General features: G+C 42.8%; 1 protein-coding gene across 4 annotated transcripts in view; it reads right to left on the bottom strand.

Moving 5' to 3' along the window:
* Nucleotides 1–2,804: 2,804 nt before the first annotated feature.
* msrab (methionine sulfoxide reductase Ab) overlaps nucleotides 2,805–24,300 on the bottom strand; it is a 46,286-nt gene continuing 24,790 nt past the window's right edge. For all 4 annotated transcript variants that reach the window (XM_075448039.1, XM_075448040.1, XM_075448038.1 and 1 more), the window contains 2 exons: nucleotides 15,622–15,728; nucleotides 2,805–3,887 (listed from right to left, as the gene is read on the bottom strand). In XM_075448039.1, the coding sequence (XP_075304154.1) occupies nucleotides 3,714–3,887; nucleotides 15,622–15,728 (281 nt within the window). In that variant the 3' untranslated portion in view covers nucleotides 2,805–3,713. The remainder of the gene's footprint in view (nucleotides 3,888–15,621; nucleotides 15,729–24,300) is intronic.

A 24,300-nucleotide genomic window follows, 5' to 3' on the forward strand; every position in this document is an offset into this window, starting at 1 on the left:
GGTAACAGTGCTGATGACACCCAGCAGTTATTTCCGTCTTTCCTGTGTTTCATGCGGTGGTAGCTGGAGCTAGCTAGCATGGCTGACAACACACAGGCTCCCAGGTGCAGAATGTCACAGAGTGGGCCGTCAGCCAGAAAGCCTGTGGGCCAGTTAGCAGTCAACTGGGTCCTGCAGCACGTGCTGCCCTCCACCCCCACCCGTAACCCAACTCTATTCCCTGAGGAAAAGAGGAACAAGCTTGTGACACTTCCTCTTTGGGAACGAACTAACACTGTGTATACATGAACATGTGAGAACTTACCTTTGTTTGGTTTTTCTTTATTCCCGATGACTGTACTGAGCACCAAACTAACCTGTAAGAGAACCCTTCTTTCTTTTTTAAAATAATATTTTAATTCATCAACTTGTGCATGGCTAACAGCCAGTAAGTATGTAGTGATGTACTGTACTTGGTAATGTGCGTTCACCTCCCCCTCAGAGTTAAAGGGTCAGGCTGCATCGACAGAGCAGAACTCTGCACGCAGGGGCACCAGGATTTGCCCTCTTCCCCCAGCTCGCCCCCAGGCCGCAGATGCACCGACCCAGACAAGGCTGCGCTTCTATGGGCAGCACAGAGACACTGCTGTGCTCTGGTTCCTGGAGCCCTGACGCTCTGATTGAGACCCTGCGCCCCTGCAGGAACCAGAGGGAGGGGAAGGGAGAGCATGGGAGGGGATGCAAACACATCTGGCATCTGCAAAACCCTGAACACAACCTCTCATATCATCATGAGATAGATGTAAAAGACATATAAAATGGACGGCAAATGCAGAACACCGCAAATGCAGTAGATACAAACATATACCACACGTGTGCCTACTAGCTTAACAACCTCAAAAAGTAATTATTTAAGGAGAAGGACAAGAAAGCACAGCCCTTCTCCAGCTGGTAGGATTAGAAAAGTCGTGGCTCTTCTAAGCAATGCCACGTTGGTGTCAAATTATGTTGGTAGTAGCATCTAAAGAGGAAAGATTTAAAAAAAAAACACAGCTAGTTTCAATGACGTATGCACAGAGGGTGATACAAATAAACATGTTAGGATGTACTGAAGCTGTCAAGAGGAAGATAAATGAAAAGGCTGTAAAAGGAAGACACATAGAAAGCATATCAGTGCAAGCAATTTGCGTGGGTGCACGTCTCTGCAAGGTGTCTTTTTGGCGTGTGTGTGCTTCTTTTGCGTGGGAGCTGCCTTTTGCATTAGACGGCAGTACAGGACGGAATTCGAGATAGTGTTTCAGACGTGTGTTTGTGCCAGTGCACAAACAGACTCATGTATGGGTACAGAGTCTGATAAACAACCAACACCTTCCATCACTTTGTTTCGACCCACTGCTCCACGGTGCCACACGTTTTAACAAACCAATTATTTTCTTAAGATGCTCAAGTGAAGATTTGTCTTCATGAGCTTTAAAGGAAGGCAAATATATAAATAGACAAATATTTGCAGGAGAATAATGGAACATGCATATCCATGTCGGAGTTGGTGTGCATCTGAGCTGCCTCCTCTCTTCAGGGCAACTAAGTATAGGCCAGGGAGCGATAGCAGCAAGCTGGAGCGGTATGCTCTTTGTGGCCAGCTGTGGGGCCATTAAAGGCCCATCTGCAGACAATAGGCTCTGTCTGAAGGGCACACACAGCCTGGTTCCTGTCCTGCCTTGCCTCACTGCGTTTGTGTATGGATGCGTATATGAGAGTACCATGCATTTCCATGCTCCATTTTAATCTATTACAAAGGAATACACAGAAACCTAACACTTACTCGGGCAGCTACTTCTAAACGTCTCTCATTTTTACACGTCTTTATTAAACCTTGAAACTTCCTACTTATTATCTGCTCATTATCTTTGCATGAGATAACGATTTCTCTGTAGTGTAGCAGAAATAAGCAGTGGTTCGCATCCTCATCCTTTCTCTTCAAACCCAAAGAAGTGAAGATCACTGTATTAAAAGCTTATCTCTTCTCACTGACTTGATTAAAAAAAAGAGACAGAATGCAAAATATAAGCAGGCACTGGAAAACAGCTTGCTGGCCCAACCACATACCACTCAGAGCAGTTCGATCAAGCAAGCCACAGCTTCACAAGCCTCGACACACACACACACACACACGGCTGCTGCATGCAGACACATGCAAAAATATCTGCCCCAATACTAAAATAGGCCCGGGGAGGTTGCACCTGCACCTGTGCCCTGGTCCACACCTACACACAGGTGTCAGGATGTGACACATACACACAGACAGAGCAAGAAAGATAGAAGAGAGGGAGGGGGAAAACAAGAGCGGGGTGAATCACACTACTGCGGTCGACCAAAAAGCTTTTTCTAGATATCATCTCTGTATTTTGGAGTCTAACCATGAGTGTGATTTTTCATTTTTAAATAGACTTTCACGTCGATGTGTTTAATTTGAAAAAGTACTGCACAAAAGGCTTCCGTGATCGCCTAATGCTTTTCGGCATGACAGATAAAGATATAACGTGATGTTTAATAGGACCCCCCCCCCAATTATGGGTTTCACGGGTTTGACGAACGTGTGCATCATATAGCACACATGAGTGCCTCAGGTTGCTCATTCTCCAATCCAGAACAAGAATAAGTATATCTGAGTCATATCCATTTGTCCCTCAGTGGTGTGGTACATCCCTTCTTAAACGGGGCAGAAAAGATGACGAATTCTCTATCAAGTAGATTATCTTCAATACTAATATAGCTACATCAGCAGACATCTGCATACACAAACCTACACACAAATATAAAGCGCAGTAGAGATAGATTTTATTTTTCCACAAAGTGAGACATAAAGAACATAAAGGCAGTGCTCATTTGGTCTTCACAGAGGCGACAATCAAAAATAGAGAAACATTTACATTTGTCAATCCTTCCAATTTACACACTTCACAAGACAAAGTTTTGCATGGCTCCTTTGCTACAGCATGTCACATTAAAATAGCAGCTGTTGTGTTTTTTTTCTGAGAAATGTCGCCACCCTATGGAAGTTAACTGTAGATGCAGTCAAAGAGAAACTGCACCAGCTGCACTGCAACTTTAAAGTTATCATTTTTTCTTTTATTTCTTATTGCATTTTTTCCCCTTTAAATTACTGTTTAAATACATTTTAAAACTTATCAGAAACACTTTCAATTCATTATAGAGACATCTCAGTACACTGTATATATTCCACATACTATGGCTGAGTTACTGAGGCTCTCAACAGATTATTTCAGGCTAATAGTCTGATATATATTTGACAATTACCTACTAATACAGAATTAGTGTGTCAAAGTCAATCTAAAAAAATATTTTTCCAAAAAACATTCAACAAAATAACAGTGCCTTCATTTTCTCACCACATCCTGGCTCCGTCTCTGTGGAACGGCCTACCTTCCCACGTTAGGGCTGCTCAGTCGGTGGAACATTTTAAAACGCATCTGAAAACCCATTTGTACTCTTTGGCATTCCCTACCAGTTGATTCTTGGCTCTCTCTCCTTCTCTCTATCTCCCTACTCTCTATTTTTTTTTTTAATGTTAATGTACACTGTATGTTTTTATTCCCTGTGTTGTTTTTTATTGTTGTTTTGTTTTAATTGCTTTTACTTCTGTACAGCACTTTGGTCAACTGTGGTTGTTTTAAATGTGCTTTATAAATAAATTTGACTTGACTTGACATCCTTCACAGCTCATCCTTGCTGGCTCCAGTGGGACAAGAGACCCCAGTGCCTTTGAGGCCACAGTAGCCCTTTGGTACCTTCTTCAGATACTGCTGATGATGGTCCTCAGCGTAGTAAAACTGCTGCCCCTCCAGAATGTCAGTTGTGATGGAGCCATAGCCTTTCTTATCCAGCTCCTTGGGACAAACACAGCAAACACAAATCGCTAGTGTTAAAACGAAAAATATGCAGCAAAAAAAAAGAAAAAAAGAAAGCTGCTCTTTTGTCACATGATGAACACTGATACATAAGTATTTGTATGCGCAAATGTTGAGAAATTGTTGCTGCCGAACTGCTTTGAATGGGACAGGACAGGGGCTGAGGATGATGCAAAACCACCCCATAATCAACACCAGTAAGTTACCATCACTTAAAACGACCTACTTGTGAGGAGGAAACTCAGATTCCTCATGTGGTTGGATCCTGCAGGCGGCTTTCATCGTCACAGACCAGACGTACATTTTGAACTACTTTCTCCAACTGTTTGAACTTCCTCAAAACTAACACACCTTTTCAATCCTAGTTTTATTTTGCAATGTATTAGTTGTGAACTTCCAATATCTCTCAATAATACAGTGAAGAGTTTTTCGCTTCTCAACTAGAAGGCGAGGTGATTGAGTGACACAAGAGAGGAACGTCTTCTTTTTATAGTGCAGCGCGCCTTTGTGGCTCTCTGTGGGACAAAGCATCAAAGAGTATCCGCTCTCTTTGAGAACTCCTTAAGACACTTTCACACTTTCCCTTTTCTAAACACCATGAGAGAAGCCTTCAAACGCGCCAAAGCAACACACTCTTGCACAGACGCACGTACACACACTAAACACCTCTGACAGATGTATCAAAGGTGTACCTGCTGTGCTGAGTGGTTTTCTCTATCTAATAATACTAGCGCTCAGTCCTCTATAGATCAGTGCTCCTAGAGCTGACAAAACAACAAGTCTGAGGTGCACTGAGACTGTCTATGGGCAACAAGTAGCTTGCATGTAGCTCTCTATGCCTCAAAATGCTTTGCTGCACTCAGGAGCTTTGCTTTGCTTTGCGGGGGCGTCAGCTGGGTTCAGCAAGCACCGTGAAAAAGGAGCCGAGTGCATTCAATCTGGGCTCAAGCTGTTCTTATCAGCATACATCCTGTCTTTCTGCATAATTATAAGTGGGATTTAGGATTTTTTGCCCATCATGAAGTGACAAAACTGGAAAATTGCTTGGCTTGCTTCATTATTGTAGGTGTTCCCAGCTTGGATTCCCCTCATTTTCAGTCAAACATTTAGAAATGTCCCATCTAAAGGCTCTCAAAACACACGTGCAGCATTACATTAGTTTTTTTTTTTTGCATTGAGTAACTTTTATGTCTGTCAAAGATTGAATGAAACGCACAGCTTTCATTTTAATGCCGAGCTAATGAGCAGACACGTTCCAAGCTGTGAAACCAACAAAGGGTTGCTGCTTGCACCGAGGAACCCACAGGGATTTATCACACACCTTTACAACACAGCTAAGCATGTTTTAGCACATCGTTTTGGTTTTATTGGACCTACCCTTGACTGTTTTTGTTTACCCTCTATATTCTCATTAACCCAACTGCCAGCAGCAGCAGCAGCAGCAGGCAGCTACAGCAAGCCACATGGCACACAAAGCCAGAAACTGGCTTGTGAACAGGTTTTTCCTTCAATATGTTGCCCATGTGTATATAGTGATTATTCAACTAAAACGGTCCCATTTCTGCTGTTTAACTAGCTGACATTTGCTGATAGAGGTGTAAGACGAATTCAGATCCTTTAACTTTTCTCGTGCAGAAGTGCAAATACAGCTGTGGAAAAATACTGTTACAAGTAAAAGTCCTGCACAAAGAAACCTACTTCTAACCCATTAACACATCACAATGCAGTGAAAGTAGTAATATGAAAAGAATAGTTTGCTGTATGTCCTCAGATTCACATATGAATGAATCTAATATTAATACTTTTCATTTTCCATTTTCCTGGACTTGTTTTTAATACTGTACAATTCGTGCCATCCGAGTCTAAAAGCAGCCGCAGAACCAGTCAAACTAATGCCCCTTTTCCATTGCCGAGCTAGCCCTACTCTATTCGATTCGATATAGCGCGACACGGCACGGCACGGCACGGCACCAGTACCATTTCCTTTTCCACACAAACCGTGACCTGGAAGTGGGCGGAGTCGGCCCGTTCACCACTAACGTGACGTCGGTTTCAGGTGACTACAAAGTGTCACGCCGCGGTTAGTCAGAAGTAAACACAACGATGGAGTGTAATGTGTAATGCAGTTGACAATTCATATTGTTTAGTTAAACCAAGCTCTTTATTAAAAAAGACAGTACAAAAGTAAACAGCAGGAGTTGTCTCAGATACAGGCGTCAACGCCAGTGTTGGTGGAATGCAGATAGCAGCTGTTGCTTCAGCTGCAGATTGCGATGCCAGTGTCGGTTCTGAAGCCTGCGGGATTGGAGGATCTTCGCTGACCTCAGCAACCGAACACTCATCGGTTGCACAAACCGAGTCTTGAGCCTTCCAAAACAGCGTTGTTTGCTAGCTCACTCAGAACAACTTACATGAGACACCTGTGAAACTTTTTACACAAGTTAAAGACTGAACATCTATTTGTTACATATATATATATATATCCTGGAACACCTTCTCATTTCGTGTCGCTCCGTCCAGTTCCTTCTGTATGCGGTCCTCGGCCACCACACACAGAAAGGTCTGCACCTCGCTCATCGTCCATGGGTTGGCTTTCCTTCTCTGGTCTTCCATCTTCGCAATTCGCTTTATTCTCTGTTGCTCTCGCAGGTGTGTTTTCATACATGGCGTGATTATTTAAAGCTCCCCGAGCTTCGTCACGTGTATGACGTAATTTCGCCTGACCAATCAGTGGACATCACTGATCACGTGACGTTTTAGTATCGGCTAGTACCGACTAGACCCACCTCTGAAGCAGGTACTAGCCGGTACTAAAAATCGTAACGGGTCCCACCTTCAACCCGCGATGGAAAAGCTCCCAATCAGGGTAGAGTCGTACCGTGTAGAGCCGTACCGTTACAAAAATGTTCAGTGGAAAAGGGGCATTATATGGTGTATGACCACGTGTACATTTATCTGTGCAACTTTTTCTCATTTAAATATGTGGATGTTATTTTTTTTCTAACCTATAAGCTTAAGTTTTTATCCTACCTTCCCTAACTTAGCCTGGAGAGGTTGCATGCATATCTAATATTCATCATATCACAGAAAAGTTGTAAAGTTCCACTTTGCTATAAAGCAACTATCAATAGCATCTTCGCCTTAAATGGGGAGTAAATAATAGTTTGTAATGTTCCCCACTGAAATACAGAAGAATTAAAGAAGGATCAGAATCGCATTTTGGAACAATTACTTAACAAAACATACATATTATATTATTGATTTACATATAACAATAGACAATAAGTGGTCCGATGCTCTGTACAGTAATGTCTGGATATATACCCCCCCCCACACACACACACATTATACGATACATTTTGCAACATCTTCTTCTTAACCCTGGCTGTTATGTAAACGTTGTAAAAAGTGTAATATTTCCCCTTGAAAAATGGAGGAATGGTGGGATAAAGTGAGGCTCAACACTACACTTAAGTGAAGCACTTATTATCACTGTTTGTAGATAAATCTGGTAGTGAGAAATCATTTCTCACAGAAATTAATAATAACACAGTCTCAGAAAATAATTAGCATATTTGGCAACCAGATGATGGCTCAGATTTTTCATTCTGAATAAAAATCACATTTACATGTCTAAACAAAGCTAGCATAACACATACTAGAAAGAAGATACAGATAATCACTGACTGCATCTTTTATAGAGCTGGGAAATTTTTAACCGATTGCTGGCAGAGAAGAAGACTGAAAGTTCCCCAGCTTCAATTAGGTGGTGCAATGAAAAATTCAGTCTACAACTGAACGGGTTGACGAAGGTATCTCTTTTAGGAGTTTTAGATTTACACCAAATATCTACATCCCTGACAAATGTGTCTTACTTGTTACATTTAATTTGACTAGGACAGGATCAGAATATGGAGAGAAAGGTTTGGGACCCTGTAGAAATTTTTTTGCAGCACTGAACCTTTAAGACTAAAACTGATTGAAAATCCCAGAGAAGACATGTAAACATCTTGTTCGCAGTGATGTTAACTGCTTGGATTGCAAATAAAGACTTTGCCACTGGTTACAGAAAAGGGGTAAAAAGAAAATCACAGCATAAAATGTCTTATACCTATAGTGCAAACAAATGTTAATTATAAATCCAAATATGACCAAAGTACAATTTTTGGCTTAATGTTTTGCACAGAAAAAGGGTGAAAATAAAGCTTAATCTCAGACACCCTAAACAGAGGGGATCGGGTGACACGGTTGTGCTTTGGGTGTTGGTGAAATACAGCAGGGTAGTGAGTAAGTGTGTCCACATGGAGGCAGTGTGGTTCTAACTGTGTGTGAATGAGCTGAAGCTGATGCAGTGGAGTCTGTAAATCAAAGCTCCGCGCCCCGCAGAGAGGCTGAGGCAGCAGCTGACCTCTAACTCCTCAGTGGCTGCCACTTCAATGTGAGGGCTCCAATCTTTCTGTAGGATGGAGCCCGTGTACACCGACCTAAGGACAGCCGCTGACATAGAAGCCTCACGGACGAAGACATATTTCCCTCGCTGCTGCAAAACACATAGTCTGACACAGAAGAGCAAATTTTCCTTGCTTGCATCCACCAGGTCTCAGCCGACAGAAGCATACAGCTTTATACATCATGGCCTAATTAATCAGCCCTCACTACCAAAGCACAGTAGTAGGGAGCCCTCCGGGGCACCGGATGTTTTGAGTGAGCGTAGCACAATTGTGCAAGGAAAAATCCAAGGAAAGGTCTGCCATTCTGAGCAAATGCACACCTCCACCCTGACACCCCCGCTCCACTCCCTCGCTCTCCATCCAGCCCTCTACAGCAGTCACAACACGGCGGCCATTTTAGATCTATAAATCAAAATGCATGGCGTCATGCCACCGTGTATAACCTTATGTGGCTTTGCTTTCTCTCTCCATCTCACACTGCAGCAGAGGAGTGGAGAGAAGAATATGGAGGGTAAAAATGCCAAAGATGGGGGGGAAGAAAAGGTAAACTAAACATCCTCAAGTTCAGCATTTTGATGCTTGTGAGGAGGACATTAAAATGATGGCCACACAGACACAGAAATCAGTGTGCTTGTGCATCTATTTATATGTAGAGTAGTAAGTGCTATAAAGTGACATGATAAGAATAGGTCATGTGTACGTCACAAAAATCATTTCACAAAGCTACATACAAGGCTGATCTGAACTGCTGTTGAGGGTTGAGATGAGTTTTTTCTGTCAGGGTTGGGGTCAGACATGGACGAATTATGGTTACATTTAATGTTAAATCAAAAATAAATATAAGCCCTCCTAAGTGAGGAAAACATGTCTGAGTGTGTGTGTCCAGGTCTGAGCTCACTCAGCCCAGTCAGCCCGTCCTTTCTTCACGCCTGTCGGAAAGACTCCCATGTCAAAGACATGGCTGAATGGGTGCGTCTCTCTCCTCCACCTCCTCCTCCTCTTCTCTGACCGTCTCCATCTCCTCTGTTGCCGATTCTCTTGCTTTCTCTCTCCAATGCGAGCACAGACCACTTCTCCGCACAGCCGAAGTCCTCTCCGCTCGCCAGCCAAGCGAGAGAGCCCCTCGCCACATCGGCAGAGAGGCGACCCTTGGACACAAATAGGACGTGACATCCCGAGAGAGGGGTAGAGGTGGAGGAGGAAGAAAATGTACTCTCTCCTTCTCTCTCCTCCTTACCCCACAGTCTTGTCTCTCTGTGTCGCCTTCCCTCAGAGGGCCTACGGCTGCAGAGTGCTGGCAAAGAGACGTGCACTGACATAGAGTTTGTGACACCCGATGACTCATGGTGAAGACATTTGAAGAGGGATATGACCTCAATTTGCTGATTTATGTAATCATCCATGAGTCCACTACTGTTAGTGGTATGTGGCTGTTCACCCTTCCCCGTGCCTCTTTACTTTTAGTGTCGCATGTATTTATTTATTTTTTTTTCAATTGGCATTATCATATTTAAGGCTGACAATGTAAATGCAATAGCTCAGGGCGGAAGTATCGAGACCTTTACCGAGCAGAAATGCAGTGCCTCAGTGTGAATTCACTGCTTTATCCCTATTACGAAACAGAAATCCAATTTCTTTTTGAGAAAAGAAAAAAAAAAGAAAAGAAAAAAGCATGAGCTAAATTTACCTTTAAACACGCTAAATATATCTCATTGTTCTTTCGGGGGAAATAAATAAACAAAGGTCAGTATGTAATTTGAGCCAAAAGCAGAACCTCCATAACTGATATTAAACCAATTCAATTTAGACCTCTGAACTCTTGTGTCTGTGTCCCCAACTCTAACATTTGGGAGTGCAGAATTTTCCCTGAATCACAGCCCTGAGGATTCCTTTTACCCGTGTGGGCGCAAACTTGCTAAAAAGACACTGCAGATTAAAATGATCATTCTGGCCAATCGTTTTCTCCTCTCAATCTGAACCAACTTCACTTTGATTATGAAGACACAGAACTCCTCCCGGGCACCGTGCAGCTATTCCAGAGCTGATGACACCACTGCAGTATTACAGATTATCATTATTGATGACTTACTGGATGAGCAGCCTTTAATGTAGTGTCAGCTGTAATTAAGATTTTAGATACATCATATAGGGGCTGTGGAGTTTATTCCACAATATTGCAGTAAGCTGATTATATGTTTGAGTGTCATTACATGAATTGTTAATGTGCCTTCTGTTAAAGCACCATGAGTGAATGTGGGCGTGTGGAAAAATAAAATAAACTGTATGAAATCATGTCGAAGTGGGCTCCAATTATCAAATCTAACTAACGGTTTAAAGACAAAAGATGAGATTTGTGCATTCTTCTCCGTTCAGAATCGAGTGCAAACACACACCTGAACGCCAAGTTCACAAAAAGCCCTTCAACATCTTAAAAATGTAAATACAGTTTTGAGTACCGCAGACATCAAAGCTGCTCCTACTTGAAGCGCTGGTAAGAGACACACTGTGGCTCTGCCTGCAAACACATGAAACAGCCTGACATGATGCTCGTCGACTGGTCCGCAGCACCACGCATGCCCTCAATGACCTCAGAGTGGGAGCCACGGAGAGACGACAATACAGACAGAAAGACGGACGCAGAAATGGTGAAAAGTGAAGAACAATTAAAAAGAGGCCGATGGAAAGAAAACAGACTATAGAGTGGTGCTGGAAAAAAAGATATATGACAAAGAGAGCAGATGATGAAAATCTTGTGAGCTTGTGTGAAAAGCCTTCGTGTACATCACTGTATCTGTTTGCGTGTGTTCAAAAGGATGAATATTACCTCTGTGGCTCTTTCTATCTCACAGAGGATGAAGAGTTTTTTTTTTTTTCCCATGCCCTGCTCTGTTCATCTGTCTTTCTCTCCCTCAGCGCGGGTCAGGCATCCATTTTAGCTGGGCTCTAATCTTCGGCGAGCCCTCCTACATTTTGTGAGCGAGGAAGCCAACGCTCCTACATTTTGAGAGCAGAGAGGATACACGCACTTCAGTCTCGGAGCGAGGCGGTGCGCGCCCCAGCGGTTTTTTAAATTTTGGGTTTTTTTTCCCCCCGAGGGCAAACAACAAGGAGCTCGATATTTGAAAAACAAAAACTCCTAAAAAAAAATCTGCCCTGCATTCTTATGAAACTGCGCTGGAGTCAACAACACGGGATGGGAATTCAGCTCCGGCACCTAAAAAAAGTTATCAGCAAACTACTAACAATTTTCCATTATTCTGTCAATGCTCACAGTGTTTCACAGCGACACAATTAACAACTTTGTGAAGATTTCAAAGTAAAGCAGATCACAAAATAGGAGAGAAGGGGAACAGTTGGAGGGGGAAATCAGACTTTTGAAGACTTTCCAAAATAGGAAACGTGAGCTTCTGTGACTGGAAGCCCGGTTACAAAACTTGCTGATTCTGTGCCCCGTTTTAACAACCCTCCGGCTTCTCCTCACCACTTCTAACCCCGGATGCTCCCCCCCTCCCCCTCCACCATCATCTGAACCTCTGTGCACCCCGCCTCTTCATCCCCATTTCAAGCTCATTAAGTTAGGATGCTTTATCAGAGGGCACACTCACCCCTCCAAGGCCCTACACACATGCATGTGTGCATACACACAATATTCAAGCTGGCTTGATAAAACCTATTGTTCATACACGCACACACACATATCTAGAACCCCCATTCATCCATTTTTCTATCCAAACCTCTAACCCATCTCTAAGCCACCCCTTCCCCCACTCTCTTCCTAATCAACTCATCCCATCCCTTCTCTCTCACCCTCCACTCACCCCCACTCCCCTCACCCAGCTCTAGGGAGACACTTTTCAGCAGAGAGGGAAAGATAGAGAGAAGGAGAGAAGGGGAAGAGGAGAGATGGGGGAGACAGAGAAAGAGATGCACTCCTCCTCTCTGCTCTGCTGCCACAGCGGCTTGGCTACAGAAGCCTTTGATGTTCTGCAAATTTCAAATTTCATTACAGAGAACCCCCTTCTCCTCTGCTCGCCCTCCCCCCCTCCCGCTTCACTCACGCGCTTAAACAAGCTTTTCTGCCTCACTCTCCCACCTCCCCCAAACCTCCCCCTCAATGCTGAAGTTAAGAAACTGAAAGCCCTGCAGAAGAGACTCTTCATATGGGTTAATTATTCATTGGGCTGTGCCTGTACGTGGTGGATGTATGTCTGTATGTGTGTGTGTGTGTGTGTGTGTGAGAATCATGGGCTGGCAGTGGGGTGGAATCTAGATTTTGTGATGCCTGTCTTATCTCTGGTTGTCTTAGATCGCCTCCACCCACTCTGTTGTCACTCTACTGAACACGCGTTCACTTCTGCTGATGCTCTCCCAGAGAGCGTTGGCCTTTTAGGTTAAAAAAACCCCAACAAAAAAACAACATAAAGAAACACAACCTCACTTGCAAAGCCAGACCCACACCGCGAGCAAGCCTTCCTCAGTACTGATGCAGTTGTCTAGCCAGTTGTTGGCACTCAGCATCATTGCGGCGAGGCAACCATTTCAGAGTGGGAAGCTGCCATTTTGGTTCAGAGTGTGTCAGCTGCTTTGAGAGGATGCATGTCCCAGTGGCCCTCAGATGAAACTGGGGTGCCGCTAAAGTGGTTGACAGATTGGTGGTGTCAGCAGTGTTGGCGAGGAGAGAGGGGAAAATGAGTGAGAAGGAAGATTCTGATTTCTTGATATTTGTACAAGTGTGTTTTGTAAGAGTCTGCTGTGAACTGGATCAGCAGTTCTCTGACATGTAGGCGACAATAACAATAAAGCTCAACGCAACAGCCTTTTTCTTTGGTCTTGTAATATGAACCCTGTGAACCCTCAAACTCATGTCATTGTGATCCATATCGTGCTAGGGACATGCTATATGTTGATAATTTCAGAACACCAATCAGAAATATCATTTTTAAAATATCGTACTTGCATTTTCCCCAAGGACTTTAAAACCTCCTCACGTTATCTTGAAAGGCTTTGATTATGGTTTAATAATACAGGCACAATTGCTTTTTCATTACACAAATCCAATAAGCCAATCAACAAATAATGTTATCACATAAGGAGACGTTATTTTGTCCATACAATTTTCAGGATCAAATGCCATGTCATCACAAATAACACAGTTCTGCAGCTGTGCTTCCATCCACCTGTCAGCATATCTAATTTTTGAAAGGTCGGAGAAAATGTTTGGAGTAAACAGACATATGGGCATATTAGTGCAGGCAGAAGGTGGAGGAACAAACTGAAGTCATCTTAAGGGCTCCCTCCTCTGCAGTAACTTAATGGCACCTGAGTGTAGAATTGGTGCCACAGAATATTTATCTAAAGTTAAAACACTTCCATGAGTGACAGCATGTTGATGGGAACTCCACAACATCACCGTGAGCAAATGTAAGCTTATAGGTATAAGAAATGCTCCTATAATGTGTCCTATAATTTGGAGGAAGGGATTTGTCAAATTAATGGTAAAAAAAAAAAAAAAAGTGTTGGTAAAATGTCTATTACCTGAAGTGATGATGGAATTGTGCAGTACATATGTTTGTCCTTGCTCAAGTAAATGTCAAAACTTAAAGGAAGGGTGGAGCACGGGCAAGGAAGGAACCTGTTTGAAACAGGTCTGGATCAATTTCTCTAAAGGAGATAACATCCGATTTTCTAAGCTTTAATACAGCAGCAAACAACTATTGTTTATGTGAATAAATAGCAGTGCGGTGATGATCTCAGAGCATGCAGCCTGCCTCTCTCTGAGCCTTGTGTTTCTTTGTCAAGGTATCGACACTGACCCTCCTCAGAAACATGAGAAGTGAAAAATAAGAAAATGCATGTGTGACTGCCGAGTGAGCAAAGTGCAAACTTTTCACATCACATTCAATCACATTCTTCAGTTAAAAAGTCTCCCACGCTAAGAGGGATCGAGTCTGAGTCCAAATTGGCCTGTTTTTTTTTTTTTTTTAAATGGATAGATTCATAAGCTGGTTGATAGGTTGCACCTTTGGTTTTACTTTTAAGTGTGGTTTGTTTTGGTCTGAGTCGCTGCTGCGAAAGCAAATAAGGTTCCCAAAGTCACATATTACCCCTTTAGATTTTCTCACACACAGCTCCTCCGGGTAATATCTAGAAAGGGGCTGCTGCTGCATGGGTAAAAAGTGTTACTGTTTCATTGTGCACTGTCACACTCTTCATCCTTCTGCTTTTTCTTTTTTTTCTAAATAAAAGGGCGCATGGCTTAGAAACCTCAGTGGTGTGTGTTCTTGTGTGTGCGCATGTGGGGTGGGGTCATGGTCAGTTGACAGACAAAGGGTGGGGTCAGAGCCAGTTGATAGCTTGTCAGTGACAGCCCTCTGATCGGGCTTGCTCCCCGTTTTGATTTTCCTGTCTTTCTCCCCCACCTCCCCCACCCCTCTGGTCCCAGCTGCCACTCCTTCCTCACCTCTGACCCCAGCCCAAGGCCAAGGTTGGGAGGTTGTTACCACAGCAACGTGACAGCCTCGCGGTCCGTGACTGCTGACCCCGGGAGCCCAAAGTTTCCATGACAAAGACAATTTGTTCCCCCCTGCCCCTCGCAAGCCAGTCCTTGAATAGCATTTAGAGGAGAGAAGACACGAAGAAGCCAAAGAGATGAAGGGATCACTGGAAGAGCGGATGGATGGATGGACAGATGGACTGAAAGAACAAAAGGGCGACGCGTGTGCTGCTTAAAGGGAGAGCTTTAAAAAAAAAAAAAAAAACAGTAAAGATGACCTATTGACCCTCTTCTTCTCTTTCAGCTTATGAAGGAAGGATGTAGATAAGTGTCATCTAAATAAAGCTGGCTTTGCTTAACTAAACAGCATAAGTGGGTGACCTTTGGACACTGGCTTTTAATTGTCATTGAAATAACTGGGACAACCCCACTCCAAGGCTTAGTCTCACTTAACGGCTGAAAAGCGTTTGTTACAACTGTGTTTATTTAAAAAATTGGCATTGTGTCACTGATAAGATAGACGTGAATGAAATATAAACGTAAACTCCATGATCACATTATTTCAATGTGAAATTGCAAAGATGCGAATCAAGTTATGTCTCAACAATGAACACAAAATTACAAAAATTGACGCTTTTTAACCTTTTTTTTTTTTCAAAGCTACTCTACCAGGACTACTTTACACATGGTTTACTTCCACACAAATCCATGCTTGAGTAAGTGCTGTGATAAAACCTTTTTATGTGTGTGCTCGTGTGGAATGTAATACCTGCTGGAACGCTGCTTTACTCTTCAGTGCAAGCTCCTGTTGGGTATGGCTGGACGTGTAAATGGCCGAACGATATTGAGTGCCGTGGTCATTCTGCTGCCTCATACCTGCAGAAGACACATAGCATAAGTGCCACAGTCACACCAGGCGCAGTCTGATTTGCATGTAAAAGGTTATCCACAAACATGTCATGATCCTGCATTGAATTCACAAAGTGAACCGAGCCCAGAGACTGCAGAAGATTTGGGCTTCCAAAAGGGAGGCCAGTGGTGTGTAGGGCCATGGGCACATGTCGGTGGTTGAATTGTCTTCTTTGTTTGCCATCTGTGTGGCTCTGTCAAAATTTTCATCAGCTTTACATCAGTGTGTTTGGAGAAAGCCCAGGCCTAGTGCACCTTGATTAGAAGGCCAAACAGCTGCTGTCACGTCGATGCTTTTCAGATGCTGCAATAATGAGCAGCTTTGGCGTCAACGAATGCATCAACAGCAGGCCTCTGTTGTTATCTCTCAATGTCTCACCCTCAGCGTATGTGTCGTGTTACCGTCATCTTTTTTTTACTTAATGTGTCGGTGTAAATCCTCGTCGTACTCCATCTTTGGCCTTTAGTTATAGGCTCCAGCCAGTGGTGTCCTTGCACTTTTCTGTAGTTGTAGCACATTTAATTTTCAGCCGGCTGACGGCGGCATCATTTAGACGGTCAACTAGTCTTTTAAACAAGAACATGAATATAAACAGAACGTTAATGGAGAAGCTCATTCCGAGTCTGTCAGTGAATTCAGAACCTTTTTAGATACAGCTGTTTCTTCTTGACACGTCTCTATTTCTCTGTCGAGTTTCTTGATTATTAATTCTCTGGCTACTGTAGGGCAGAAAAACAAGCTGTAAACACACCAGTGGCTGCTAATCACCTTATAGAAGCTGATTTGCTAACATGTTGGCAAATGGTCGCTTGTTTATACAACAAGCGCAGAGCTGTATTGGCATTCATTTGGAGTTGTGTTTGCGCCCGTCCAATAAATTTGAGTTTGAACACTCCTTTTATCTGTTTTGCTATCCACCAACTCCTGCGGGAGATATCTGGCTTCTCAGTATCTAAAAGCTCCTCTACGCTCACCAGATAGTTGCTCACAGTGTCGTCCCCCCCACCCCAAAGAGCTTTCTTTCTCTGCTTCCATATGCTACAAATAAAGCAGTGACAATTAATCCAACCTGCACCACAGACAGTCATTACCTGTTGGTTTTTCATCACGTAAGAGTGTTCACATTACACACAGTGACTGAATTAATTGTTTAAGGCTTCACTGGAAGCCTTGGTGGCTCGGACTGTGAATCTGAGTTTAAAAAGTCCATACACTATTCCAGAACTATACACACAATCAACTGAGAGAACAAGTGTTTAAGGAAAATCTGTGTGCACAGAAATCCTTAGATGCACATAACTACGTTATATGTACTCATAAAGAAAAGATAAAGTTTTACGTCGCTGGAGCAGAGCACTGTGTTTCAAGTTGTGCAGTTGGTCTGCAGACTTTCACTGCCTTCATGAACGTGGGGACTCTGCCATTATCTGCCATTTTTAAAGGCCTGAATCCACAGTCTTTTCCCCCTTTTTGTTAAAACAATGCAATCCGCTTTGGAAAACGGAACATTTTCCACCTATATTTATGGTCGTTGCCTAAGTTTTTTGCACAACAGCTCCCTTTCGTCTATGTTTGATTGCTTCGCTCTTCCAGATCGCGACAAGCTCTAGTTTTTTTTTTATCTCTAGCGGCACCGGCACCTCTGAGATGACAGTGCACAGAAACTCACTTATTCAAAAATGTTTAAAAAATGCGGCTCCTCGAATGACCACTTGAGACTGGCGACAAAAAATACAGAGTCATGAGTATCAACCACTTAGATGTTACCACTAAAATACCATTTAAAAAAAAATCTGCATAGCTCTACTCATAATTAACAGGTCTGTTTTGCATATCAGCTTAAAAAGCATTTTGGCAGACAACATACTGTAAGTTACCCCAGTCAACAGCTGACCTTCTATTTACGTCATGTGAGAATAACAATTTCCTCTGACAGTGCAGGCAAGACATCTCCCTGACACAATGATCTGCATATCTTGTTCTCCTCAGATTGAACGTTACCTTACATCATGGAGTGTCACAACCTATCTGCGACACAGCCTGTTCAAGCATAACGGCTATAAGCATTCATCTGGTCCTCGTTCAAATCAGAACAGACAAGCAGTCAGTGCCTGCTCTCCGACACACATTGAATAAACTCACAATAACTAATGTTGCTGCCTCAGAGAATTTGCTTCACTGAATATTCTCCTCCACAATATTAAATGCTTGTGTGTTTCAAGTGCGATGAAAATAACAACAACATAAAAAAACTGCGTTATGGGGAAAATACTGCCGAAGTAAAGACATGCACATTGTAGGTATTTAAGGGTAGTTTTTTTTTTAAATGTAAAAGAAAAACTACATTTAAAATCTTCCACAACAACCCCAGAAAAGACTTAAACCTTAACTTTAACCTTCAAAATCAACTTTATTGAGTAAAGTTGCAAATAACACGCACAGGAAAAGCGTTTTTCTGAAGCCAGGTTATGGTTTAAGGAGGCACTGGTCATTGTTTGTGAGAATGGTGACTTCAACACAACCCAAAGACCTTTTCACTGTATTTTTCTTTTCATCATATTTAAATAAAAACAAACAAAAAAGCAAGTTTGTAATTTAAATATTAAATTAAATAATTCTCTGAATGAGCCATAGAGATGCCCGTAGAGATGGACACGCTCATAGGCTCACTCCTCATATGCATATCTGTTCTACAAATGTGGCCAAGGGGCAGATGATCAGAGGAAAAACTGATGGAGAAAATGAATAACAGACAATATCTGAAAAATCAGGTCTGGAATTTCTCTGCAGCTTTTTCCATCCATCCATCCATCCTTCTATTTTCTATACCCACTTAATCCAACTCAGGGTCGCAGGGGGGCTGGAGCATATCCCAGCTGTCATTGGGCAAGAGGCAGGATACAGCCTGGATAGGTTGCCAGTCCATCACAGGGCCACACGGAGACAAACGACCATCCATGCTCACACTCACTCCTAGGCATGGACGTCGGAACTATTTTCTAAGAGGGGGAGCGGGGTTTTTGTTGGGAGGGGCAGGGGAAGCACGCACACTTATCAATGATCAAGGATTTGATTTGAAGTTATTTGGTAATAGCATGCAGTCATAGGAGAACTTGAATGGATGAACACTGCATCTTCATTGTTAAGAAAATGAAACTTTGATAACTAAATCAAGCCATTTAAAGAACATAATAGCGTTATTTGTATCCTTGAATGTGTCATTTATTCAGTAGCGATACTTAACATACCCAGGCATAGCAGATAAAATACACCACAAATGAAAAAAAGAAAAGTCTGCGATCATGACTCAGGGCTTTCATGCAATTTGTCAGTTGACCTACTGATGAAAATTTTAAGCAGGGTCGAGACATGGCTTTCATCCATAAGGTCACTGTGAGTGTTCATAATGGCCAAATGTGTTGGCCTCTCCTGCGTCATGGTGTTGCGCAGCCAGGTTTTCAGCCTGCGCAAGGCTGAGAAAGAGCGCTCGGATGCTGCGACAGATATGGGCTTCTCCACCTCTGACAGCATGGAGCGGGTTTGGGGCTGCAAGGTTTGCAGGATGGACACAACATCCTGGATGGTGCTAACTTCTCGTCCCCTACACACATCCCTCAGTATGTCCAGCTCAAGGCTTAGCTGCTCTCGTGGAAAGGGGGTCAGTTGCGGGGAACCCACATCCACTCGTTTCCTCTGAGCCGCCTCAAGAACTGCCTGCTCTCGCCCTGGGCTACTGTATGTAGTCAGGCAGGCTGCATATCACATCAAAAGCATAGATCTATGCATTAGTTATATGAAAGAGATAAATGTGAGTCAGACAAATTTAGTTTAAATTCAGATTCTTTATTCTTTTAAAGCGTAATGCAGTGGGGGGGAGGCTGATAGGATGCAATGGGAGGGGATGGAGCCCGCACCCCTGGTTCCGACGTCTATGCTCCTAAGTTCAATTTAGAGTCACCAATTAACCTAACATGCATGTTTTTGGACGTTGGGAGAAAGCCGGAGTACCCGGAGAGAAACCACGCATACACAGGGAGAACATGCAAACTCCACACAGAAAGGCCCCAGCCAGGATTCAACCAGGAACCCTTTAGCTTTGAGGCGACGGTGCTAACCACCAAACCCCCGTTCAGCCCTCTGCAGCTTTTTCCCCCATCAAATATTAACACCACTCAAAAAAGGAAATATTTTTAAGTAAGGCCCAACTGAATGATGCATTTGCCTCTGCACATGCGACCTTCCCAGAACATATTATACCTAAAGTTTCAGGGCTCCAGTGCACGAGTGAGGAATGTAACTTAATAGGGAAAATGAACATACAATGCTATTTTCATGGCATTTATTTCAATAAAATTAATTGTTTTGAACTTTTTGTTGCTTCTCAAGGAGGATCTTGCCAAAAAATATCTTTTTAACTAAAGTTAAGTTAGTCTAGCTTTGCACAAAAGTAACAAAATCAGTATGAAAAATTCCCCATAAAATAAGAAATGCAGTGTTTTCTAATAACCTGTATTCTTAACATTTTCACAGAATATATACATCTAAACCACAACAGACAAACCATATATTCTGCAATCTCAAAAAAATCATTTGTTCAAACAATGTATCTCCTTATGTTTCTGTATTTATCTCCACCCTCATCCTTTTTTCTCCATCTCTGCAGTGCTGGATGTTGGCCATCTTGCCCCCAGCACTGTTGTTCAGTGACGAAGCTAATGTGGCCCCTCCATCAAAGGCCACCAAGTCACTCCGCAATTGGCTATCCACCAAAGCCTTTTCTCTCATTGGCTGGCTGGCAGGGTTGTTGTAGTCTTTCTGTTCAAGCGACCCTCCATGCTGACCTGTGGTACTGACCACCCAAATCGCTCACTCATACACACATCTACTCTTGCATATGCATGTTCAAGCTCACATATATATATAAAAAAAAAGCCCATTATGAGAGGAAACCAAATTATGTTTTGTAAAGTTCTTAGTTTGACTACTGTGATTTGATTAATACTGAAGTATTTTAAAGCTGTAAAATCTCCCTTTGAGAAACTGGTGGTCGATACAAGAAAATTAGAAAATAATCAAAAGAAAATGCAGGAGACGAGGACAAATGCACGAGTGGTAGAAGCTGGTTCCAACTAAATTAAGATTAATTTCCTTGAGATACGTCTACTATGAGAGAAGGACTTACTATCTATCAACCCAGCCCTCGCTTATACCAACTCCAAATCCACCCACATAAGCACCCAGTTCCAAAAACTACAATAGCAACAAATACCACCCAAAAAACTCTGGTTTCTGGTTCTTGCCTCTGTTATCTCCTTTTCTCCATTTTTAACAGCCCCCATCGTTATTTTCTCCATCCATCAAAGGCGGCAGTAATTATTAATGAGAGCCTCCCTGTTCTCTCTGCATTATGCATGAGTGTCTTGCTTCTGAAAGCAGAGGGTAATGGGGGTGGACAGAAGAGGAGGGGCAAAGGGGTCACACATGTGCATACACATGCACATAACGCCTTTAGGGGTCAGTGACCTATAGCCACGGAGCTGAAAATATTAATTAATTACCTGCCCCTCCCCAAAAATGGGAAATTTTAATATAGCCCCTTTAACACAAATGGAAGCCCAAGTCACAGAAAGCGGGAGGGTGATGGTGAGGTTTCTCAAGTCTCCATGGGAGTAGCTACTCTCTCCAAGAGACGTTCATGCACAACCCCGAGGACATAAATGTACACGCACACTTTTTGTTGTGTTCAAACCCGCTGAGAATTCTTGCAACTCTGTAAAATCTCTTCCAGTGTTTCTCTTGAACAGAAAAAAAAAATTGTCTCCACTCAGCTTGTCCCTGTAGGCTGTTGGGGATAAAAGCACATCATTTTTCCCTCCTTGCTTCTGGAATTTGTGTTAATTCACATTTCTTCTCTTGCTCTTGCCTCATGGTCTGCTAACTTATTTTCTTACGGATTCCGTTTGTTACTCTCTACGCCATATGTGCAAATGCTACATCTTCATGTGCTCGTTGGACTGCAAGAGATGGGTCCACTTCAAGAAAAAGAAAATGTAAAACCTTCAGAAAGAAATTAGTGTGATGCTGATGTCTATCGAGCACTTGTAAGGTGGAAACAGAGAAGGAAGAGACTCGTTGTCCGATGCTTTCTGTGTTTTTGAGCATTAGTGGTGTTGAGCATTTTTTGGCAAAACAATTCGAATTGATATCAGTGAATGTGTTAATTATTAGTATGCTAAAGATACATGTTGCATATAAATGTATTTCATCCTCAAATTACAGGTTAACTACACAAAGCGGTTTTTCCATCAACAAATCCAATCATATCAGTCTTATTTCCTCTAAAGTCCACAAATCACATGCAACTTGCCAAGATTTGTTAGGTCTAGGCACTAATTTCATACTGATCCTTACACCCTGATGTCAAGCAGCAGAAAAGCAGTGATGATGTGCAAATACTACTGGCCCATTTCTGGGTCAACTAAATATGCCGGAGCGCTCTTACATGTCACCATTTATAGCACAGGGTGTTTATCTTTTTGCGAGGCCGTCCACTGAAAAAACACTGGGTAGAGATCAAGAGGATTCTCACTCTGAGAAACACAGTAAGTTTCTATAAACTGAATATGTGTGAGCAGAGCTTCTACTGTAGCTCCAAGGTCAAAAGCATCAGAGGAAAAACCAAGGTTCTCGACAACCGAATAAAGCAGCAGATTCTTAACAATAAACGTTGCCAGAGATTGTGAGTCTCTTCCCTCTCTCTGAGGAAGCGATGGCGACAGTGCCTGGTTATTTTTTTGTTGGCTTGATTATGGTCGGTCATTTCATGGATGCAGAATCGTGCGTGTCCACATCTTGAGACGTCCATTCCACCCACTCCTGTGACCGACCCCAGTTTATTCTCTCTAGAATCTTTTCACACGAAAACTCTTCACTCGATAACAACTGCAAAAGCTGAGATCGGTCTCAACTCTTCACTGCTTCGAGTACTTCCCCTCGTCTTTTTGAACTCATTCCCTCCTGGCTCATCTCAGGAGTACAGTTAACACTGGGATGAATGTAAAACAAGATAAGATTGCAAATGAGGCAAGGGGACAAAGGAAAACTAATGATTTGATTATGGAGAAGAAAATATAGCAAACTTTTAACAGTAAAGCTATTGTCAGTGTCTGTAATTAAGAAGTTTTTTGCATAATTGGTGAACTTCTTGCATGCTTCTGAGCATGGAGGAAAAATATCTGAAGTGAGTTCAGAATCATTGCACTTGGCAGTGTGTACCAATTAGAGGGAGAAAGAGTAGGCACTAATGAACTATCTAATGTAGTTTCTTTTTCCTCTTCTTTTCCCTTGTTTTCCCCTCCCCCTCCCCCTCCCACCCTCGCTCCATCTTCGTGCACTTAAATGCAATATTTACACAGTTGAGTCTAGAGAAAGCTTTAACCCTGCCCTGCATCACGCCACCATCAACGAACGATTATTTGGTGTCGATGGAGGTGTCGTTTTTACTATTGTATATAGAAAGCATGCAAAAACAAAAGACTGAATTCCTGATAACTGCAGTGTTCCCTGTGTGTGTGTGTGATAGTACGCAGGCTTGTGCCGTGCCCCGCGGTCCCATTACGACCGTGTGCGTGCCAGCAGATCTCTCTCATCCGCTCCTCTCTCAGCTGCTATTTTTGCCCTGTTCTTATGTAAGCCGCTCCTGACGCGCTGGAGACAGAGGCAGAGTACCGAGTTGGGATGGTGAGAGCATCCCCAGTGGACACACGCACACACTTGCCTGCACACACACACACACACACACACATACGCGTGCTGTGCACACACGCATTTATAAAGACAGGAAAACAATGTGATCTTTTCCTGGCTGTGAGATGGTGACACAACACATACAGGGGCAATCTTTAATCAGTGTTGCTCAGCAAAAGTACTGTGACTCTGTGTGCATCGCCACAATCACGGCGATGATCCGTTTTCCAGTAATGAGAGCAAATCTCGCAATCTCATATTGATTTTTTCATGTGTGAACAAACAACAGCAGAGAGTTCGGAGTTAATGTGAGAGAACAGCTTTAGTTTCAGCTTTATTTTCACTATACTGGAGCCATTCTCCCTAACACGATCACTTCATGGTTCTGGGCGCGCTGTCAGAGCCGTGGGACTCTGGCCCTTTTGTCATTTATCTTTAGATGTATCTAAATCTAGCAAGTACAGTTTGCACTACTGTTGTACACAAATCTGTCCAGATGAGATCATACGTTGGATTCCTGAAATTATATCACAATCAACTTAGAGCAGCATTCAGCTCAGAAGTCTTAGTAAATGATTCAAACGTATTTTCCTTATTCAGATGTTCGCTGCGCCAAATCCCAGAACACTAACATTCTTACAACTTCCTCAGTTTAAAGTAAGTAGCTTCAATTCCTGGAGTAAAAATGTTTGTAGATTTGTATACAGGTTTTTTGAATTGCTGCACATCATTTTCTGGCAAAAATAAACTTTTATATTCATCTGACAACTAACAGTCAATTCAAATCTATGG

This window comes from Odontesthes bonariensis, chromosome 17, assembly GCF_027942865.1.
Source record: "Odontesthes bonariensis isolate fOdoBon6 chromosome 17, fOdoBon6.hap1, whole genome shotgun sequence".
In the NCBI taxonomy this organism is placed as follows: domain Eukaryota; kingdom Metazoa; phylum Chordata; class Actinopteri; order Atheriniformes; family Atherinopsidae; genus Odontesthes; species Odontesthes bonariensis.